At 34.2% G+C, this 17,100-nt stretch overlaps 1 protein-coding gene across 2 annotated transcripts in view; it reads right to left on the bottom strand.

The window, feature by feature from the left end:
* Positions 1-1,531: 1,531 nt before the first annotated feature.
* Positions 1,532-17,100, bottom strand: part of ldb3b (LIM domain binding 3b) — a 36,840-nt gene continuing 21,271 nt past the window's right edge. The window contains exons 4-9 of one of the 2 annotated variants that reach the window (XM_061907488.1): positions 9,673-9,695; positions 5,465-5,662; positions 5,327-5,350; positions 5,033-5,202; positions 4,895-4,931; positions 1,532-2,037 (exon numbers count right to left, since the gene is read on the bottom strand). In XM_061907488.1, coding sequence (XP_061763472.1) covers positions 1,941-2,037; positions 4,895-4,931; positions 5,033-5,202; positions 5,327-5,350; positions 5,465-5,662; positions 9,673-9,695 — 549 coding nt within the window. In that variant the 3' untranslated portion in view covers positions 1,532-1,940. The remainder of the gene's footprint in view (positions 2,038-4,894; positions 4,932-5,032; positions 5,203-5,326; positions 5,351-5,464; positions 5,663-9,672; positions 9,696-17,100) is intronic. The other variant, XM_061907489.1, reaches the window with a different exon arrangement.

The raw sequence follows: 17,100 nt of genomic DNA, 5'->3' as shown, positions 1-17,100 counted from the left end.
TTTGGAATACATAAAAATTGTCTTTCTGTCTGTGTTGGCCCTGTGATGAGGTGGCGACTCGTCCAGGGTGTACCCCGCGTTTTGCCCGAGTGCAGCTGGGATAGGCTCCAGCACCCCCGTGACACCGAAAGGGGCAAGCGGTAGAAAAAGGATGAATGGATGTTAAAAAAAAAGCAGAGTGATCCTGTCATATAGAGGATATTTGACTAGTGTTTTCTGTAGTAGGTCTTAAAAAACAGCAGGACGCTCCTGTTATGTAGAGAGTCTTTGACCATTTTTTTTTATAGTACAGTAGATAGTTTTAAACAGCAGAGTCCTCTTGTCAATTAGGGGATCTTTGACTACCATTTATAGCAGTTCAGTAGTTCTGTAAAAAACGTCAGTGCACTCTTGTGATACAGAGGATCTTTGATTCGCATTTTTGGAGTAAGTTTTAAAAAAAACAGAGTGCTCTTTGAATATAGAGGATCTTCGATTTGTGTTTTGTCAGATTATCAAAATAAGTAGAGCGCTTTTGTCATATAGAGGATCTTTGACCTGTGTCTTTGGCAATAGGTCATTAAAAACTGTAGTGCACTCCTGTTATATAAATGATCTTTGACTAGTGTATTTGGCAGTCCAGTTTTTAAAAAGCAGAGCGCTCTTGTAATGTAGAGGATCTTTGACTTGTGTTATCTGCAGTAGTTGAGTAAGAAAAGGAGAGCGCTTCTGTCATGTAGAAGTTTTCTGCAGTAGGCCTTTAAAAAGAGCAACGAGGTCCTGTCAAAAAGGGGATCTTTGCTAGAATTTTTGGCCGTACTTTAAAAAAACAAACAGCAGGGTGCCCCTATCATATAGAGGATCTTTGACTCGCATTTTTGGCAGCACGGTTTAATTGAAAATAGGGGGCTCTATTTTTGGCAGTACAGTTTTAATAAAAGCAGGGTGCTCTTGTCATATAGAGGATCTTTGACTTGCGTTTTCTGCAGTAGTCCTGTAAAAAAGGAGCATGCTACTGTCATTTGGAGGATCTTTGACTAACATTTATAGCAGTAATTTTGTAAAAACAGCAGAGTGCACTTGACATATACAGGATCGTTGACCGGTATTTTTTGCAATATGTCCTTTAAAAACAGCAGCGTGCTCCTGTCGTATACAGGATCTTTGACCAGTGTTTTATGCCAGTACTTTCTTAACAACAGCAGAGTGCTCCTGTCATATAGAAGATATTTGACCAGTGTTTTCTACATTAGGTCCTCCTGGCATACAGAGGATCTTTGACCTGTATTTTTGTCGTCCATTTATTTTAAAACAGGGGAGCACTCCTGTCATAAAGAAGATCTTTGACAAACATTTTTGCAGTAGGTCCTTAAAAAAAAGCAAAGTAATCCCGTAACATACAAGATCTTTGACTATCGTCACAAATGTATTTTTATTTTAAACGCTGACTTTGTTTTTTAAATGCTTATAATAGTGTGATTGCTACTTTATTGGTGAACGTGTGAGTCGTGCATGAAGAGGATTTTTCCAGTAGCAGCATCAGTCAGTCATGTGGTTTTAGGAAAACATTTATTCACATTGACATCGGTGTAGTTTGAGTGCATTTTTTTTTTTACATACTGTATTTGTGCATGTTACATCTGTGTGTGTGTGTGTGTGATCGTGAGATCCTTCTTACTGGGGCTAAAAGGACGTCCACATTATTTCTCTACAGTGAATTTCTCTCTCCTGTAGCGCAGAGGAACCAAACGAATAGCAGCAGACATTGTATGGACACAAGAGTCATGAATTAATAGCATAAAGTCACACATTCTACTCATCTATAAGCGACACACATTCCGCCTCTTCCTTATTTGCCCTCATTTACATTATTTTCTGTGTGTTTTTATATATTGCCCCATGTCCCCTTCGCTTTCTTCCTTCCTTCCTTCTTTCTTTTCTTGCTTCCTCTCTCCTTTCCCTTACATCCCGACGTTGAGGATCTGTGCAGACAGTCCGTGATGCCAATTCTTCAGCTTGGCAAAGCGAGGACCCCGCATCTCCGACTCAAACTTCTCTCTGCCAGGAAAGGCCGGTTTTTAATACTCAGTTAAAAACTAGAAATGTGTCAGACAACAAGGAAATAAAGCATTATTTGAGTACAAAACCCAAAAGCAGTGAAGTTGGCACGTTGTGTAAATAGTAATTAAAACAGAATAAAATGATTTGCAAATCCCATCAACCTATATTCAACTGAATAGACTGCAAAGACAGGATATTTAATGTTCGAACTGGAAAACTTTAATTTTTTTGCAAATATTAGCTCATTTGGAATTCGATGCCTGCAACATGTTTCAAAAAAGCTGGCACGAGTGGCAAAAAAGACTGAGAAAGTTGAGGAATGCTCATCAAACACTTATTTGGAACATCCCACAGGTGAACGGTCTAATTGGGAAAAGGTAGGGTGCCATGATTAGGTATAAAAGCAGCTTCCATGAAATGCTCAGTCATTCACAAAACAAGGACGGGGCGAGGGTCACCACTTTGTGAACAAATGCGTTAGCAAATGGTCCAACAGTTTAAGAACGAGATTTCCCAAAGAGCTATTGCTAGGAATTTAGGGATTTCACCATCTACGGTCCGTAATATCATCAAAAGGTTAAGAGTGTGGAGAAATCACTGCACGTAAGCGATGATATTACGGACCTTCGATCCCTCAGGTGGTAGTGCATCAAAAAGCGACATCAGTGTTTAAAGGATATCACCACATGGGCTCAGGAACACTTCAGAAAACCACTGTCAGGAACTACAGTCCGTTGCTACGTCTGTAAGTGCAAGTTAAAACTCTTCTATGCAAAGCGAAAGCCATTTATCAACAACACCCAGAAACGCCGCCGGCTTCCCAGGGCTCAAGCTCATCTAAGATGGACTGATGCAAAGTGTAAAAGTGTTCTGTGGTCTGACCAGTCCACATTTCAAATTGTTTTTGGAAACTGTGGACGTTGTTTCTTCTGGAACAAAGAGGAAAAGAACCATCCGGATTGTTATAGGCGCAAAGTTCAAAAGTCAGCATCTGTAATGGTATGGGGGGGCATTAGTGGATAACTTACACATCTCTGAAGGCACCATTATTGCTGAAATACAGGTTTTGGAGAGACATATGTGGCCATCCAAGCAACGTTATCATGGACGCCCCTGCTTATTTCAGCAAGACAATGCCAAGCCAAGTGTTAAAATAGCGTGGCTTCGTAGTAAAAGAGTGTGGGTACTAAACTGGCCTGCCTGTAGTCCAGACCCGTCTCCCATGGAAAATGTGTGGCGCATTATGAAGCCTAAAATACCACAACAGAGACCCTGGACTGTTCAACAACTTAAGCTGTACATCAAGCAAGAATGGGAAATAATTCCACCTGAAAAGCTTTGAAAATTGGTTTTGTCAGTTCTCAAACCTTTATTGAGTGTTGTTAAAAGGAAAGGCCATGTAACACAGTGGTAAAAATGTCCCTGTGCCAACTTTCTTGCAATGTGTTGGTGCCATTAAATTCTAAGTTAATGATTATTTTCAAAAAACCATTAGGTTTCTCAGTGTGAACATTAAATATCTTGTCTTTGCAGTCTATTCAATTGAATATAAGTTGAAAAAGATTTGCAAATCATTGTATTCTGTTTACAAAACGGGCCAATTTCACTGGTTTTGGTTTTACGTGTGTGTGTGTGTGTGTGTGTGTGTTTGTGTATATGAATATATGTATGTATGTATGTGTGTATATATGTATATAAATATACATATATATATCTATATATATATATATATATATATATAGATATATATATATATATATATCTATATATATATATATATATATATATAGATATATATATGTACACATACATATGCATATATATATTTGCACATATATATACACATACATATATATATATATATACATATATATATATGTGTGTGTATATATATATATATATATATATATGTCTATCTGTGTTGGCCCTGCGATGAGGTGGCGACTTGTCCAGGGTGTACCCCGCCTTCCGCCCGATTGTAGCTGAGATAGGCGCCAGCGCCCCCCGCGACCCCAAAAAAGGGAATAAGCGGTAGAAAATGGATGGATGGATGGATATTATATATATATATATATATATATATATATATATATATATATATACATACACATACATACAGGGTTTCCCACACAACCATTTACTTGTGGCGGCCCTCCACGAAAGAATTACGGCCGCCTCATAAAAAAAATAAAAAACATTTTTTTTTCTTTTCGGCTTTTGACTCGCTTGACCGCTCATAAAAGCAATGGGACTTTGTCTGTGAATGGAGCTTGTAGTTACATATTATATAAAAATGTAAATATTATATAAATATGTACATAAAGTGTTGTAATTATATTCCAACTCCGCGTTCTTCTTGGTCATCGCCACCGCCACAACTGCCCCCCCCACAAATAGATGCCTGAAATGTGGGAAACACTGGTATATATATGTATATATCTATGTATATGTATGTGTATATGTATGTATGTATGCATGTGTGTGTATATATATATAATATATATATATGAATACATATAAAAAATGTGTGTGTATTTGTATGAATATACCTGCAACATATTATTCACAAATATTATATATTTTGCAATTTCCCAATATTAAAACAAATATTATTTGACAAAAAGTATATAAAATATAAAACAAGCATAACTATTAATAAAAATAGTATATCCACAGATTTAAAATTGTTAAAAGATTTCAAGCGTTGAAAGTAAAAGAAAACAAATATAAATGATTGTTAACTTATGACACTTTTAGGATCCCAGGAGTTAGTGTGTATATTCAATGGTAAGGTTGTTGAAGGGTTATGTAAACAAACGCCAGAGTAATTACTGATCAATGCAACGGCGCTTACCTCGACTTCATCAGAGCTTCCTCGTCTGGGTCTTGCACTTTATGGAGACAATGAGGGTTAAACAAGGGTTAGACTCCATTGCACCTACAGCGGGAATGTCCCATTATTTACCAACACCTGATTTAGGCGTTCACTCACTATATTCAGTTCCAGTGATGTGGGCCAACATCCGGAAGCTCTTGGACTGCAGGTTGGCGGCGCGGCGAGCCCAGTCGGACAAGTCCTGGGGGTTCTCCTTTGGCTTGTTTACTGCCTGATAGACGGGGGAGGCGCAGTCCACCACGGGGTCCTTCATGGGCAGGACGGCACTGGGAGGGGGGGAGGACACACGCACATAAGCGTCAGTCGGCGTGCAGATGTCCGTTGGGCGCATGAAGCAGGAAGTATGCTCTGGATGTTGTGAGGCCTTGTTAGGAGGCAGGATGTACTTACGCCAAGGGGGAGCCCGCCTCCTCGCTGGCCGGGCGGCGGGGGGGGGAGGATGAGGAGGGATGGAGTGAGCAGAAAGGTGAAAGGTGGACAGAGAGAAGCAAAGCACACATTGGCGCGTTTTCAGCGGCGTCACCTCACCCGTCGTGTCCCTTGGCCTGCGATTGGCCGGCGATGGCGTCCATGATGGCGTCCTGCGAGTACATGCTGATGGGCGTGTTGTATTGGGCGTGGACGATGGTGGCCTTCCCGCCGGGGCCGCGCACCTCGATGGGCTTGTGGGTGGACAGGGCGGAGTCTTTCAGGGCGATGGGGTTAAAGCTGGGGGTGTACTCCACGCTGAGAGAGGGAGGGGCCAGGACAAAGTAGCACTTCAACCAAAATGGGGCAGCTGTTCACTAGACCGCCAACAGGTGGTGCTGTTGCATTCTCTTACTTCCTAAAAGCAACTTTTAATGCAGTTTTCCTTTCTTCAACTCATGCAATATTATATTCTCTTTTATTCATGTCACATTTGAAAATGAAACATGATTTATTAATATCATACATTAAATATAATACAATTAATAATTTTCTGTTTTAAAAATGAAATAAAATTACATTGCATTTTCTGGAACTAAATACTTTTTGTGGGTCTGTCTTAAAAAAATTAAATAAAATATAATTTAATAATGACAAATATAGCAAAATAAAGTATGCCTTGTTAATATAATCCATAACATATTTTAAATTAAATTAACATTTTAATTACTTTCTGTATTAAAAATGAAGTACAATTACATTTTGTTTTATTGAATTAAATAAGTATTGTAAGTGTGCCTTCACATAAATAAAATAAAAATAGTTATATAATTACATAATGCACAAACATAACAAAAATAAAGTATGATTTATTAATATCATATATTAAATATAATACAATTCATTCATTTCTGTATTAAAAATTAAATTAAATTACACTGCATTTTTTGAAACTAAATACTTTAAGTCTCTGCCTTTAAAAAATGAAATAAAATATAATGTAAAAATGACGTTAAGTACAAATATAGCAAAATAAAGTATGGTTTGGTAATATAATACATAACTGATCTTAATACATTTAAATTACTTTCTCTATTAAAAATTAAATAAAATGACATTGCATTTTCTGGAATTAAATATATAACGTTAGTGTGCCTTTAAAAAAAATAGAATAAAAATAATTCAATATTTACCTCAAATCATGCACAAACATAACAAAATAAATTATGATTTATTAATATCATAAATTAAATATAATACAATTGATTAATTTCTGTATTAAAAATGAAATAAAATGACACTGCATTTTCTGGAACTAAATACTTTATGTAGGTCTCTGTCTTTAAAAAAATGAAATAAAATATAATTTAATAATAACAAATATAGCAAAAAAAAGTCTGATTTGTTAATTTAAAAAATAACATATTTTAAATTAAATTACAATTTTAATTACTTTCTGCATTAAAAATGAAATCCAATTACATTTAATTTTCTTGAATTAAATATTGTTAGGGTGCCTTTCCAAAAATACATTTAAAATAATTACCTTAAATATTGCACAAACATAACAAAAATGAAGTATGATTTATCAATATCCTAAATTAAATAAAATTCAATTAATTCATTTCTGTATTAAAAATTAAAATAAATTACACTGGATTTTTTTGGGAACTAAATACTTTATATAAGTCTCTGCCTTTAAAAAATGAAATAAAAAATAATGTAAAATGACGTTAAATTTAGTACAAATGTAGCAAAATAAAGTATAGTTTGGTAATATAATACATAACTGATCTTAATACATCTAAATTACTATTTGTATTAAAAATGAAATAAAATGACATTGCATTTTCTGGAATTAAATATATAATGTAAGTGTGCCTTTAAAGAATAGAATAAAAATAACTCACTAATTACCTTAAACCATGCACAAACATAAGAAAATAAAGTATGATTTATTAATATCATAAATTATATATAATACAATTAATTAATTTCTGTATTAAAAATGAAATAAAATTATATTGCATTTTCTGGAACTAAATAATTTATGTAGGTCTCTGTTTTAAAAAAAATGAAATAAAATACAATTTAATAATAAAAAGTATAGCAAAATAAAGTATGATTTGTTAATATACATAACATATTTTAAATTAAATTAAAATTGTAATTACTTTCTGTGTTAAAAATGAAATACAATTACATTTCATTTTCTTGAATTAAATACTGTAAGGGTGCCTTTACAAAAGTACAATTAAAATAACTAAACAATTACCTTCAATATTGCACAAACATAACAAAAATAAAGTATGATTTATTAATATCGTAAATTAAATAAAATACAATTAATTAATTTCTGTATTAAAAATTAAATTAAATTACACTGGATTTTTTTGGGGAACTAAATACTTTATGTAAATCTCTGCCTTTAAAAAATTTAATAAAATATAATGTAAAAATGACTTTAAATTTGGTACAAATATAGCAAAATAAAGTATGGTTTTGTAATATAATACATAACAGATCTTAATACATTTAAATTACTTTCTGTATTAAAAATGAAATAAAATGACATTGCATTTTCTGGAATTAAATATATAAGGTAAGTGTGTTCTAAAAAAATAGAATAAAAATAATTCAATGCATACCTTAAATCACGCACAAACATAACAAAATAAAGTATGATTTATTAATATCATAAATTAAATATAATACAATCAATTAATTTCTGTATTAAAAATGAAATAAAATTACACTGCATTTTCTGGAACTAAATATTTTATGTAGGTCTGTCTTAAAAAAATTAATAAAAGATCATTTAACAATGACCTTAAATTAAGTACGAATATAGCAAAATAAAGTATGATTTGTAATTTTAGTACATAACATATTTTACAAAATTTAAATTACTTTTTGTATTAAAAATGAAATAAAATTATATTTCATTTACTGGAATTAAATATCTAATGTAAGTGTTCTTTTAAACAAATACAATAAAAATAATTACCTTAAATCATGCACAAACATAACACAATTAAATATGATTTATTAATATACATTAAATATTATAATACAACAAAATGACTATGTAATAAAAAATTTAATGAAATTATTTTGCATTTTCTGGAATTAAATATTTAATTATGCCTTTTAAAAAAATTTAATGAAAATATTTCAATAATTCCCTTAAATCATTCACAAACATAACAAAATAAAGTAAGATGTATTAATATCATGTATTAAATATTATAATACAACAAAATGACTATATGTATGAAAAAATTAAATACAATTATGTTGCATTTTCTGGAATTAAATATTTAATGTAGTTAAACATGGGATACAAGAGAATTCAATAATTACCTTAAATCATGCAATAATAAAATAAAATAGGATTGATAATTATCATGTATAAAATACAATTATAGTTACTTGCTGTATTCAAATAAGATAAAATGACTTTGCTTTTTTTTTAATTAAATACTGTGCCTTAAAAATGAGATCAAAGGGAATTCAATAATTATCGTAAAAGGTACAAACATAACAACATAAATTATGATTTATAAATGTCACACATAAAACATAATTAAACTACATTTCTGTATTAAAAATTAAATACACTGCATTTTATGAAATAAAATATTTGATGTAGTTGTGCTTTAAAAATGAAATAAAATATAATTTGATTATTACCTTAAACGATGTACAAACAACAAAATAAAGTGTGATTTGTTAATATTATATATATAATATAATACAATTAAAGGACTTTCTTTTTTCAAAATTGTATAAAATTACATTGCATTTTCTGGACTTAAAAGTAGGCGATGAAAAAAATGAAATCAATTATGATTGAATAAATACATGAATCCTTGAAATTGAGTACAAACATAACAAGGACTATATTTCAACACATTTAAAAATATGTATTTTTACATGAAATGTGCTCAATTACTTTTAAAAATAAAATAAGAAAAATTACAATTAAATTAAATTAGATTAAATTAAATTGTATTACAATAAATTGTGGCCACATGCTTCTACACAAACACACACCATTGTCTTCTATTTCAGTGCATGCATAATGTTCTCATACATAAGAATCAAAGGAAGTTAGTGACATTTGCTACAAATGCAAACATTTCCCAGTCCAAGGCTTCTGGAATGTTAGAACCATACTGCCCTCTTCAGGGTGGCGGAGGCACTGCAGCTCATGAATATTCCACCATAGTGGGTTCAATTCAAGTGAGATTGGTAGTAAAATGTTACCATTCACTTCACAGCATGGCTACATGCACGTTATACCGACATGCTGGCAGTTTACTGACTTGGCAGGTGTGTTGGCGATGACCTGTAACACACACACACACAAACACACACACATTGGGTTGTGACGTCAGACTTGTGGTGACAACAATGGCACAATGTGTGTTTGTAGGAAACTATCCAACATGCTGTAATCCTCCATTGTTGCCTCCCTGAGTGTCATTGACAAGAGCAGGAGGTTTTTTTGGGTGGGGGGGGGGGACTATCACATGACATTGGAGAGAGAGAGAGGAGTGTGGTGGTGGGCAGGGGGTGGCGACACAAATAAACTGGAAGAGCTAGAAATAGCTGCAACCACACACACCATCTGATCTGCTTATGTCAGACTGGACTTTTATGTTTTATGGATGTTCAGGCCAATGTAGGTGAAGACTACAGCACACACACACACACACAATTTGGAATTTTTTACCTTCTTGAGACCTCTGTAAAATGTCGACCTCTTTAGGACCACCCTTTCTAGACATATAATGATTTGTATTTACAACATTAATAATATACAGGCAGGGTTCTTGAGGGTGCATGGGAGTTTGCCCAACCAGTCTACATGTGCTTTGTGGACTTGGAGAAGGCATTGGACCGTGTCCCCCGGGAAGTCCTGTGGGGAGTGCTCAGAGAGTATGGGGTATCGGACTGTCTTATTGTGGCGGTCCACTCCCTGTATGATCAGTGTCAGAGCTTGGTCCGCATTGGCGGCAGTAAGTCGGACACGTTTCCAGTGAGGGTTGGACTCCGCCAAGGCTGTCCTTTGTCACCCATTCTGTTCAGAACTTTTATGGACAGAATTTCTAGGCGTTGAGTGGATCCGGTTTGGTGGCCGTGGGATTAGGTCTCTGCTTTTTGCAGATGATGTGGTCCTGATGGCTTCATCTGACCGGGATCTTCAGCTCTCACTGGATCGGTTTGCAGCCGAGTGTGAAGTGACCGGAATGAGAATCAGCACCTCCAAGTCCGAGTCCATGGTTCTCGCCCGGAAAAGGGTGGAATGCCATCTCCGGGTTGGGGAGGAGACCCTGCCCCAAGTGGAGGAGTTCAAGTACCTAGGAGTCTTGTTCACGAGTGGGGGAAGAGTGGATCGTGAGATCGACAGGCGGATCGGTGCGGCGTCTTCAGTAATGCGGACGTTGTACCGATCCGTTGTGGTGAAGAAGGAGCTGAGCCGGGCGGCAAAGCTCTCAATTTACCGGTCGATCTACGTTCCCATCCTCACCTATGGTCATGAGCTTTGGGTCATAACCGAAAGGATAAGATCACGGGTACAAGCGACCGAAATGAGTTTCCAGGTCTCTTCCTTAGAGATAGGGTGAGAAGCTCTGCCATCCGGGAGGAACTCAAAGTAAAGCCGCTGCTCCTCCACATGGAGAGGAGCCAGATGTGGTGGTTCGGGCATCTGGTCAGGATGCCACCCAAACGCCTCCCTAGGGAGGTGTTTAGGGCACGTCCGACCGGTAGGAGGCCAAGGGGAAGACCCAGGACACGTTGGGAAGACTATGTCTCCCGGCTGGCCTGGGAACGCCTCGGGATCCCCCGGGAAGAGCTAGACGAAGTGGCTGGGGAAAGGGAAGTCTGGGTTTCCCTGCTTAGGCTGTTGCCCCCGCGACCCGACCTCGGATAAGTGGAAGAAGATGGATGGATATATATACAGTGGGGCGAAACAGTATTTAGTCAGCCACCGATTGTGCAAGTTCTCCCACTTAAAATGATGACAGAGGTCTGTAATTTTCATCATAGGTACACTTCAACTGTGAGAGACAGAATGGGAAAAACTAAATCCAGGAATTCAAATTGTAGGAATTTTAAAGAATTTATTTGTAAATTATGGTGGAAAATAAGTATTTGGTCAACCATTCAAAGCTCTCACTGATGGAAGGAGGTTTTGGCTCAAAATCTCACGATACATGGCCCCATTCATTCTTTCCTTAACACGGATCAATCGTCCTGTCCCCTTAGCAGAAAAACAGCCCCAAAGCATGATGTTTCCACCCCCATGCTTCACAGTAGGTATGGTGTTCTTGGGATGCAACTCAGTATTCTTCTTCCTCCAAACACGACGAGTTGAGTTTATACCAAAATGGATACATGGATAATACAGCAGAGGATTGGGAGAATGTCATGTGGTCAGATGAAACCAAAATAGAACTTTTTGGTGTAAACTCAACTCGTCGAGTTTGGAGGAAGAAGAATACTGAGTTGCATCCCAAGAACACCATACCTACTGTGAAGCATGGGGGTGGAAACATCATGCTTTGGGGCTGTTTTTCTGCTAAGGGGACAGGACGATTGATCCGTGTTAAGGAAAGAATGAATGGGGCCATGTATCGTGAGATTTTGAGCCTAAACCTCCTTCTATCAGTGAGAGCTTTGAATGGTTGACCAAATACTTATTTTCCACCATAATTTACAAATACATTCTTTAAAATTCCTATAATGTGAATTCCTGGATTTTTTTTCCACATTCTGTCTCTCACAGTGGAAGTGTACCTATGATGAAAATGACAGACCTCAGTCATCATTTGAAGTGGGAGAACTTGCACAATCGCTGGCTGACTAAATACTTTTTTGCCCCACTGTAGATGTACTATGCAAATATAAAAAAGCTTGTTGTGAAAAATGAGTTGGAATTTCATAAGAAAAAGGTCACAATTTCACAAGAAAAACTTTAGAATTTTGGCAGTATTACAATAAAAGTCGTCATTTTACTCTACGCAAGTCAAGATTTTACAAGAACAACTGAACATTTGTGCACTATTAAGATAAGAGTTGGAATTTTACTCAACAACAGTCGCAATTTTACAAGAAAAGCTTAAAAATGTTGGCAATTTTATGAAAATAGTCGTAATTTTGCTCGACAAAAGTCACAATTTTATAAGAAAGCTTTAAAATCAGAATTTTACTTGGCAAAATGATGACAAAAGTCATAATTTTACTCAAAAAATGTCACTATTTTACAAGAACAAAAAAAAAAATGTCAATATTGTGATAAAAGTCAGAATTTTATATGACAAATGTCACCATTTTGCTGTGATGAGGTGGCGACTTGTCAAGGGTGTACACCGCCTTCCGCCCGATTAGGCACCAGCGCCCCCTGCGACCCCAAAGGGAATAAGCGGTAGAAAATGGATGGATGGAAAAGTGATAATTTTACGAGGAAATATTGCAATAATACAAAAACAGAAATAGTATGAGAAATTGTTCCCAATTTTACAAGAAAAAAGTTGATACATTGTGAGAAAAAGACTGCTTTTAGTTGATTAATTTTTAATAGTTTTTTGTAATTGGTTTAAATATTACAGTTATGTCTCTATACAGGGGTCAGCAACCTTTTTGAAAGCAAGAGCTACTTCTTGGGTACTGATTAATGCCAAGGGCTACCAGTTTGATACACACTTAGATAAATTGCCAGAAATAGCCAATTTGCTCAATTTACCTTTAATAAATAAATCTATATATATATAAAAAAAATGTGTATTTTTCATTTCGTCTTACATTTTTTTTCCTTTTACGGAAGGTTTTTTTGTAGAGAATAAATGATGAAAAAAACACTTGATTGAACAGTTTGAAAAAGGAAAAAACACGAAAAAAATGCAATTTAAATTTTGAAACATAGTTTATCTTCAATTTTGACTCTTTAAAATTCAAAATTCAACCCAAAAAAATAAAGAGAAAAACTATCTAATTCGAATCTTTTTGAAAAAAATAAAAAAATAATCTCTGGAACATCATTAGTACATTTTCCTGATTAAGATGAATTTTAGAATTTTGATGACATGTTTTAAATTTGTTAAAATGCAGTTTGAATTAAGATTTAAATTTGATTCTACAGATTTTCTAGATATGCCAGAAATTTTTTGGGGAATTTTAATCATAATCATTTTGAAGAAATATTTCACAAATATTTTTCGTCCAAAAAAACAGAAGCTAAAATGAAGAATTAAATTAAAATGTATTTATTATTCTTTACAATAAAAAAATAAAACTTGAACATTGATTTAAATATTCAGGAAAGAAGAGGAAGGAATCTAAAAGGTAAAAAGGTATATGTGTTTAAAAATCCTAAAATCATTTTTAAGGTTGTATTTTTTTCTCTAAAATTGTCTTTCTGAAAGTTATAAGAAGCAAAGTAAAATAATAAATTAATTTATTTAAACAAGTGAAGACCAAGTTTTTAAAATATTTTCTTGGATTTTCAAATTCTATTTGAGTTTTGTCTCTCTTAGAATTAAAAATGTCAAGCAAAGCGAGACCAGCTTGCTAGTAAATAAATACAATTTAAAAAAATGGAGGCAGCTCACTGGTAAGTGCTGCTATTTGAGCTATTTTTAGAACAGGCCAGCGGGCGACTCATCTGGTCCTTACGGGTCACCTGGTTCCCGTGGGCACCGTGTTGGTGACCCCTGATCTATATACATATTTATTACATTTTTTTTGTATTAATTTCGGCCAAAGGGGGCGCATTTCAATGCATTACACTCACGTGTTATTACATATCTTGGCCAGAGGGGGCGCACTTCCAATTTTTACACACACTTGTTATTTCATATGTTGACCAGAGGGGGAGCACTTTTTTAAAAACCGACACAGTCAGTTTGAAAAATCCCTCCTTTTTGTGACCACCCTCATTTTGAGACATTCTCTATTAGATGCAATGGTTTTCCGTATTGGGACTGTGGCTTGTTCACACCTCCTCATATGGAAGCTACTTTTCCTTGTTGATGTCTCAAGCAGGGTAGAAATACAAGAACACACACACACACTATCTCTGGTGGACAGTGATGATGTGTGTGTGACAGCAAGGGAACATTCCTTCAGCGTGTACAACAGCTGCTTGCAGCCGTGTCAGCCAATGAGGCGGCGGCGCTAGGCCCGATAGCGCCATCATCGCATGGCGTGTCTGCGGCGAGCACGTGCCCCAGACACCTGACTTATCTATACACTGGAACCCCTTAGGCCGCCCCATAAACCTGGAAGGGGACATGTCCAGACGCCCACGAGAGGTCCTGCTAAAAGGTCTCGTTAGGCTGCTTTTGACTGTTGCCATAGCAACCGCAACATCCTGCATTGTCCATTTTTAAGCACAAGTCTAGTTAAGGCAAGCTTTTTGTGCCAAAATTAAATCAAATTAAAAAGTGAATTAATGCATGTAATTGTGACATTTAATTATTAATTTATGAATGAAATAATATAAATTAATAGATGATTATAATTCATACATGTTCAATTAATCTGTTCTTAATTCATTTAATTTAATTAAAGAAAGGTTTTAGGAAGCAAGCTTTTTGTGTTAAAATGAAATCAAACCAACTGAATATTTAAAATGTTAATTAAAATTGTAAGCAATGCTTGCATTTGTTCATCAATTTATTCACGCACTATGTAATTTAATTATGAATTTATTAATGATTTGATACAAAGTTTTGTATGCCAAAATTAAATCAAACCAACTGAATATTTACATTTTTAATTAATGCTTGCCATTGTTAATCGATTTATTCAATATTTAACTATTAATGAAATAATATAAATCAAAAGAAAAGTATAATTCATACATGTTAAATTATATAAAAAAGCTATTATTCTGTTAATTCATTTAATTTCATTTAAGAAACGTTTTAGGATGCAAGCTTTTTGTGTTAAAATGAAATCAAACCAACTGAATATTTAAAATGTGAATTAATGCATGCAATTGTTCATCGATTTGTTTACCCACTGTGTAGTTTATTTATTAATTAAATAATATAAAATAATAGACAGTTCTAATGCATACATGTTATTTTTTTTTTTAAGAGAAGAATTATTTTGTCAATCTTTTTAATGTGATTGAAGGAACATTTAAGGATGCATGTTTTTTGTGCCAAAATTAAATCAAATCAACTAAATCCATATTTAAATCATTACATGCAATTGTCCATCAATGTATTAAAATGCAAAATAATTTGTTTATTATTTTATATATATGTATATATTATACCTATATATTTTTTAAAATCTAATTAATATAAATAATTATAAACAAACACTTTGAAAGCATTTTAAAATTTAGTATTTTTTTTAATTAATTTATTCAATAAATATTTTGGCGCAGGCTTTTTTGTGCCCAACTTTTAAATCAAATCAGAAATATTTATTAAAAATGTTAATTAATATGTAAATTAATTCATTCAGTTGTCCATCAATTTATAAATGCATCGCTTACTGTATTTATTCATTTATTAACAAAGTAATATAAATCAATGCACAAACATCTTGAATGCATTTTCTTCATTTAATATTATTTGTGTTTGTTTAATTAAATTTCAAAACATTTTTGTGCCAAAATTGAATAAAATCAATAAATTAAATATTAATGAAAAATGTTAATTAATTTTTTTCAATAATTTAAATAATCTTGATAGCTAAATAAAAAAAATATTACATTATTTATTTTTTTCTATTTAATTTAAGTAAATAAAAAGTTATTTATTTCAATGACTTTCCCTTTTAATACGAAATGTATTTAATAAAAACATAAAAAGGAGACTATTTCATTTTAAATGATTAACATTTTAATGTTTGTTTTTAGGTATGTATTTGATGTATTATTTAATATCAAATCAAAACATTTATAAATCAAACCACGCATTAAATCTTTTTTGTCATTGATTAGGCGAGTGGACAACGACGTTATTGCTGATTATTATTTTTACGTCCATACTGAAACTTGATGGTGGTATTAAACTGAACCATAGAATAAAAAAAATAAGATTCACATCATTCTTAAGCGTTATACCGAAGCTCCGACTTCTTTTTACTCTTGCAACTCTGCTTCAATGCTACTGATGACATCCCAAGTACGTACTTAGACAAACTCTGGGCTTCCTTTTCTTATCAGCGCCTCGCAACCTTTTTGTAAAGGTCAGCCGACCTTTTGGTAAACACGAGCTGTCCAGATGACCCCCTGGACGTTCTGTCACCTGGACCCCGGTCAGGTATTTGCTATACGCGCGCCTGCTCCATAAATAGCGACACGTGTGGCGGCTTTTAATGCTGCGATAGCTGCAGAAAGCTGCGCTTATTTTTTTTTAGTTCCTAACAAGCCGTTGTCAGTCCCGAATACCAAACATCGCCCTCTTCTGGGCACGGTGGAGTTTTTCCAGGTTTAAGGAGAGATTACAGCAGGTTTGGGCAAATTAAGGCCCGGGAAACTTTTCAATCTGGCCTGCAGGACATTTCCAGATCATGTTTTTAGATATTTAAGATGGAAACTGTAGCATCTTGAATAGAGATGTCCGAGAATGGCTTTTTTGCCGATATTCCGATATTGTCCAACTCTTAATTACCGATACCGATATATACAGTCATGGAATTAACACATTATTATGCCTAATTTTGTTGTGATGCCCCACTGGATGCATTAAACAATGTAACAGGGTTTTCCAAAATAAATCAACTCA

Source organism: Nerophis ophidion, linkage group LG08 (assembly GCF_033978795.1).
Source record: "Nerophis ophidion isolate RoL-2023_Sa linkage group LG08, RoL_Noph_v1.0, whole genome shotgun sequence".
NCBI classification, from domain to species: Eukaryota; Metazoa; Chordata; class Actinopteri; order Syngnathiformes; family Syngnathidae; genus Nerophis; species Nerophis ophidion.
Note: the sequence above shows the minus strand (reverse complement) of the source record. Positions and strands in the feature narration are given on the sequence as shown.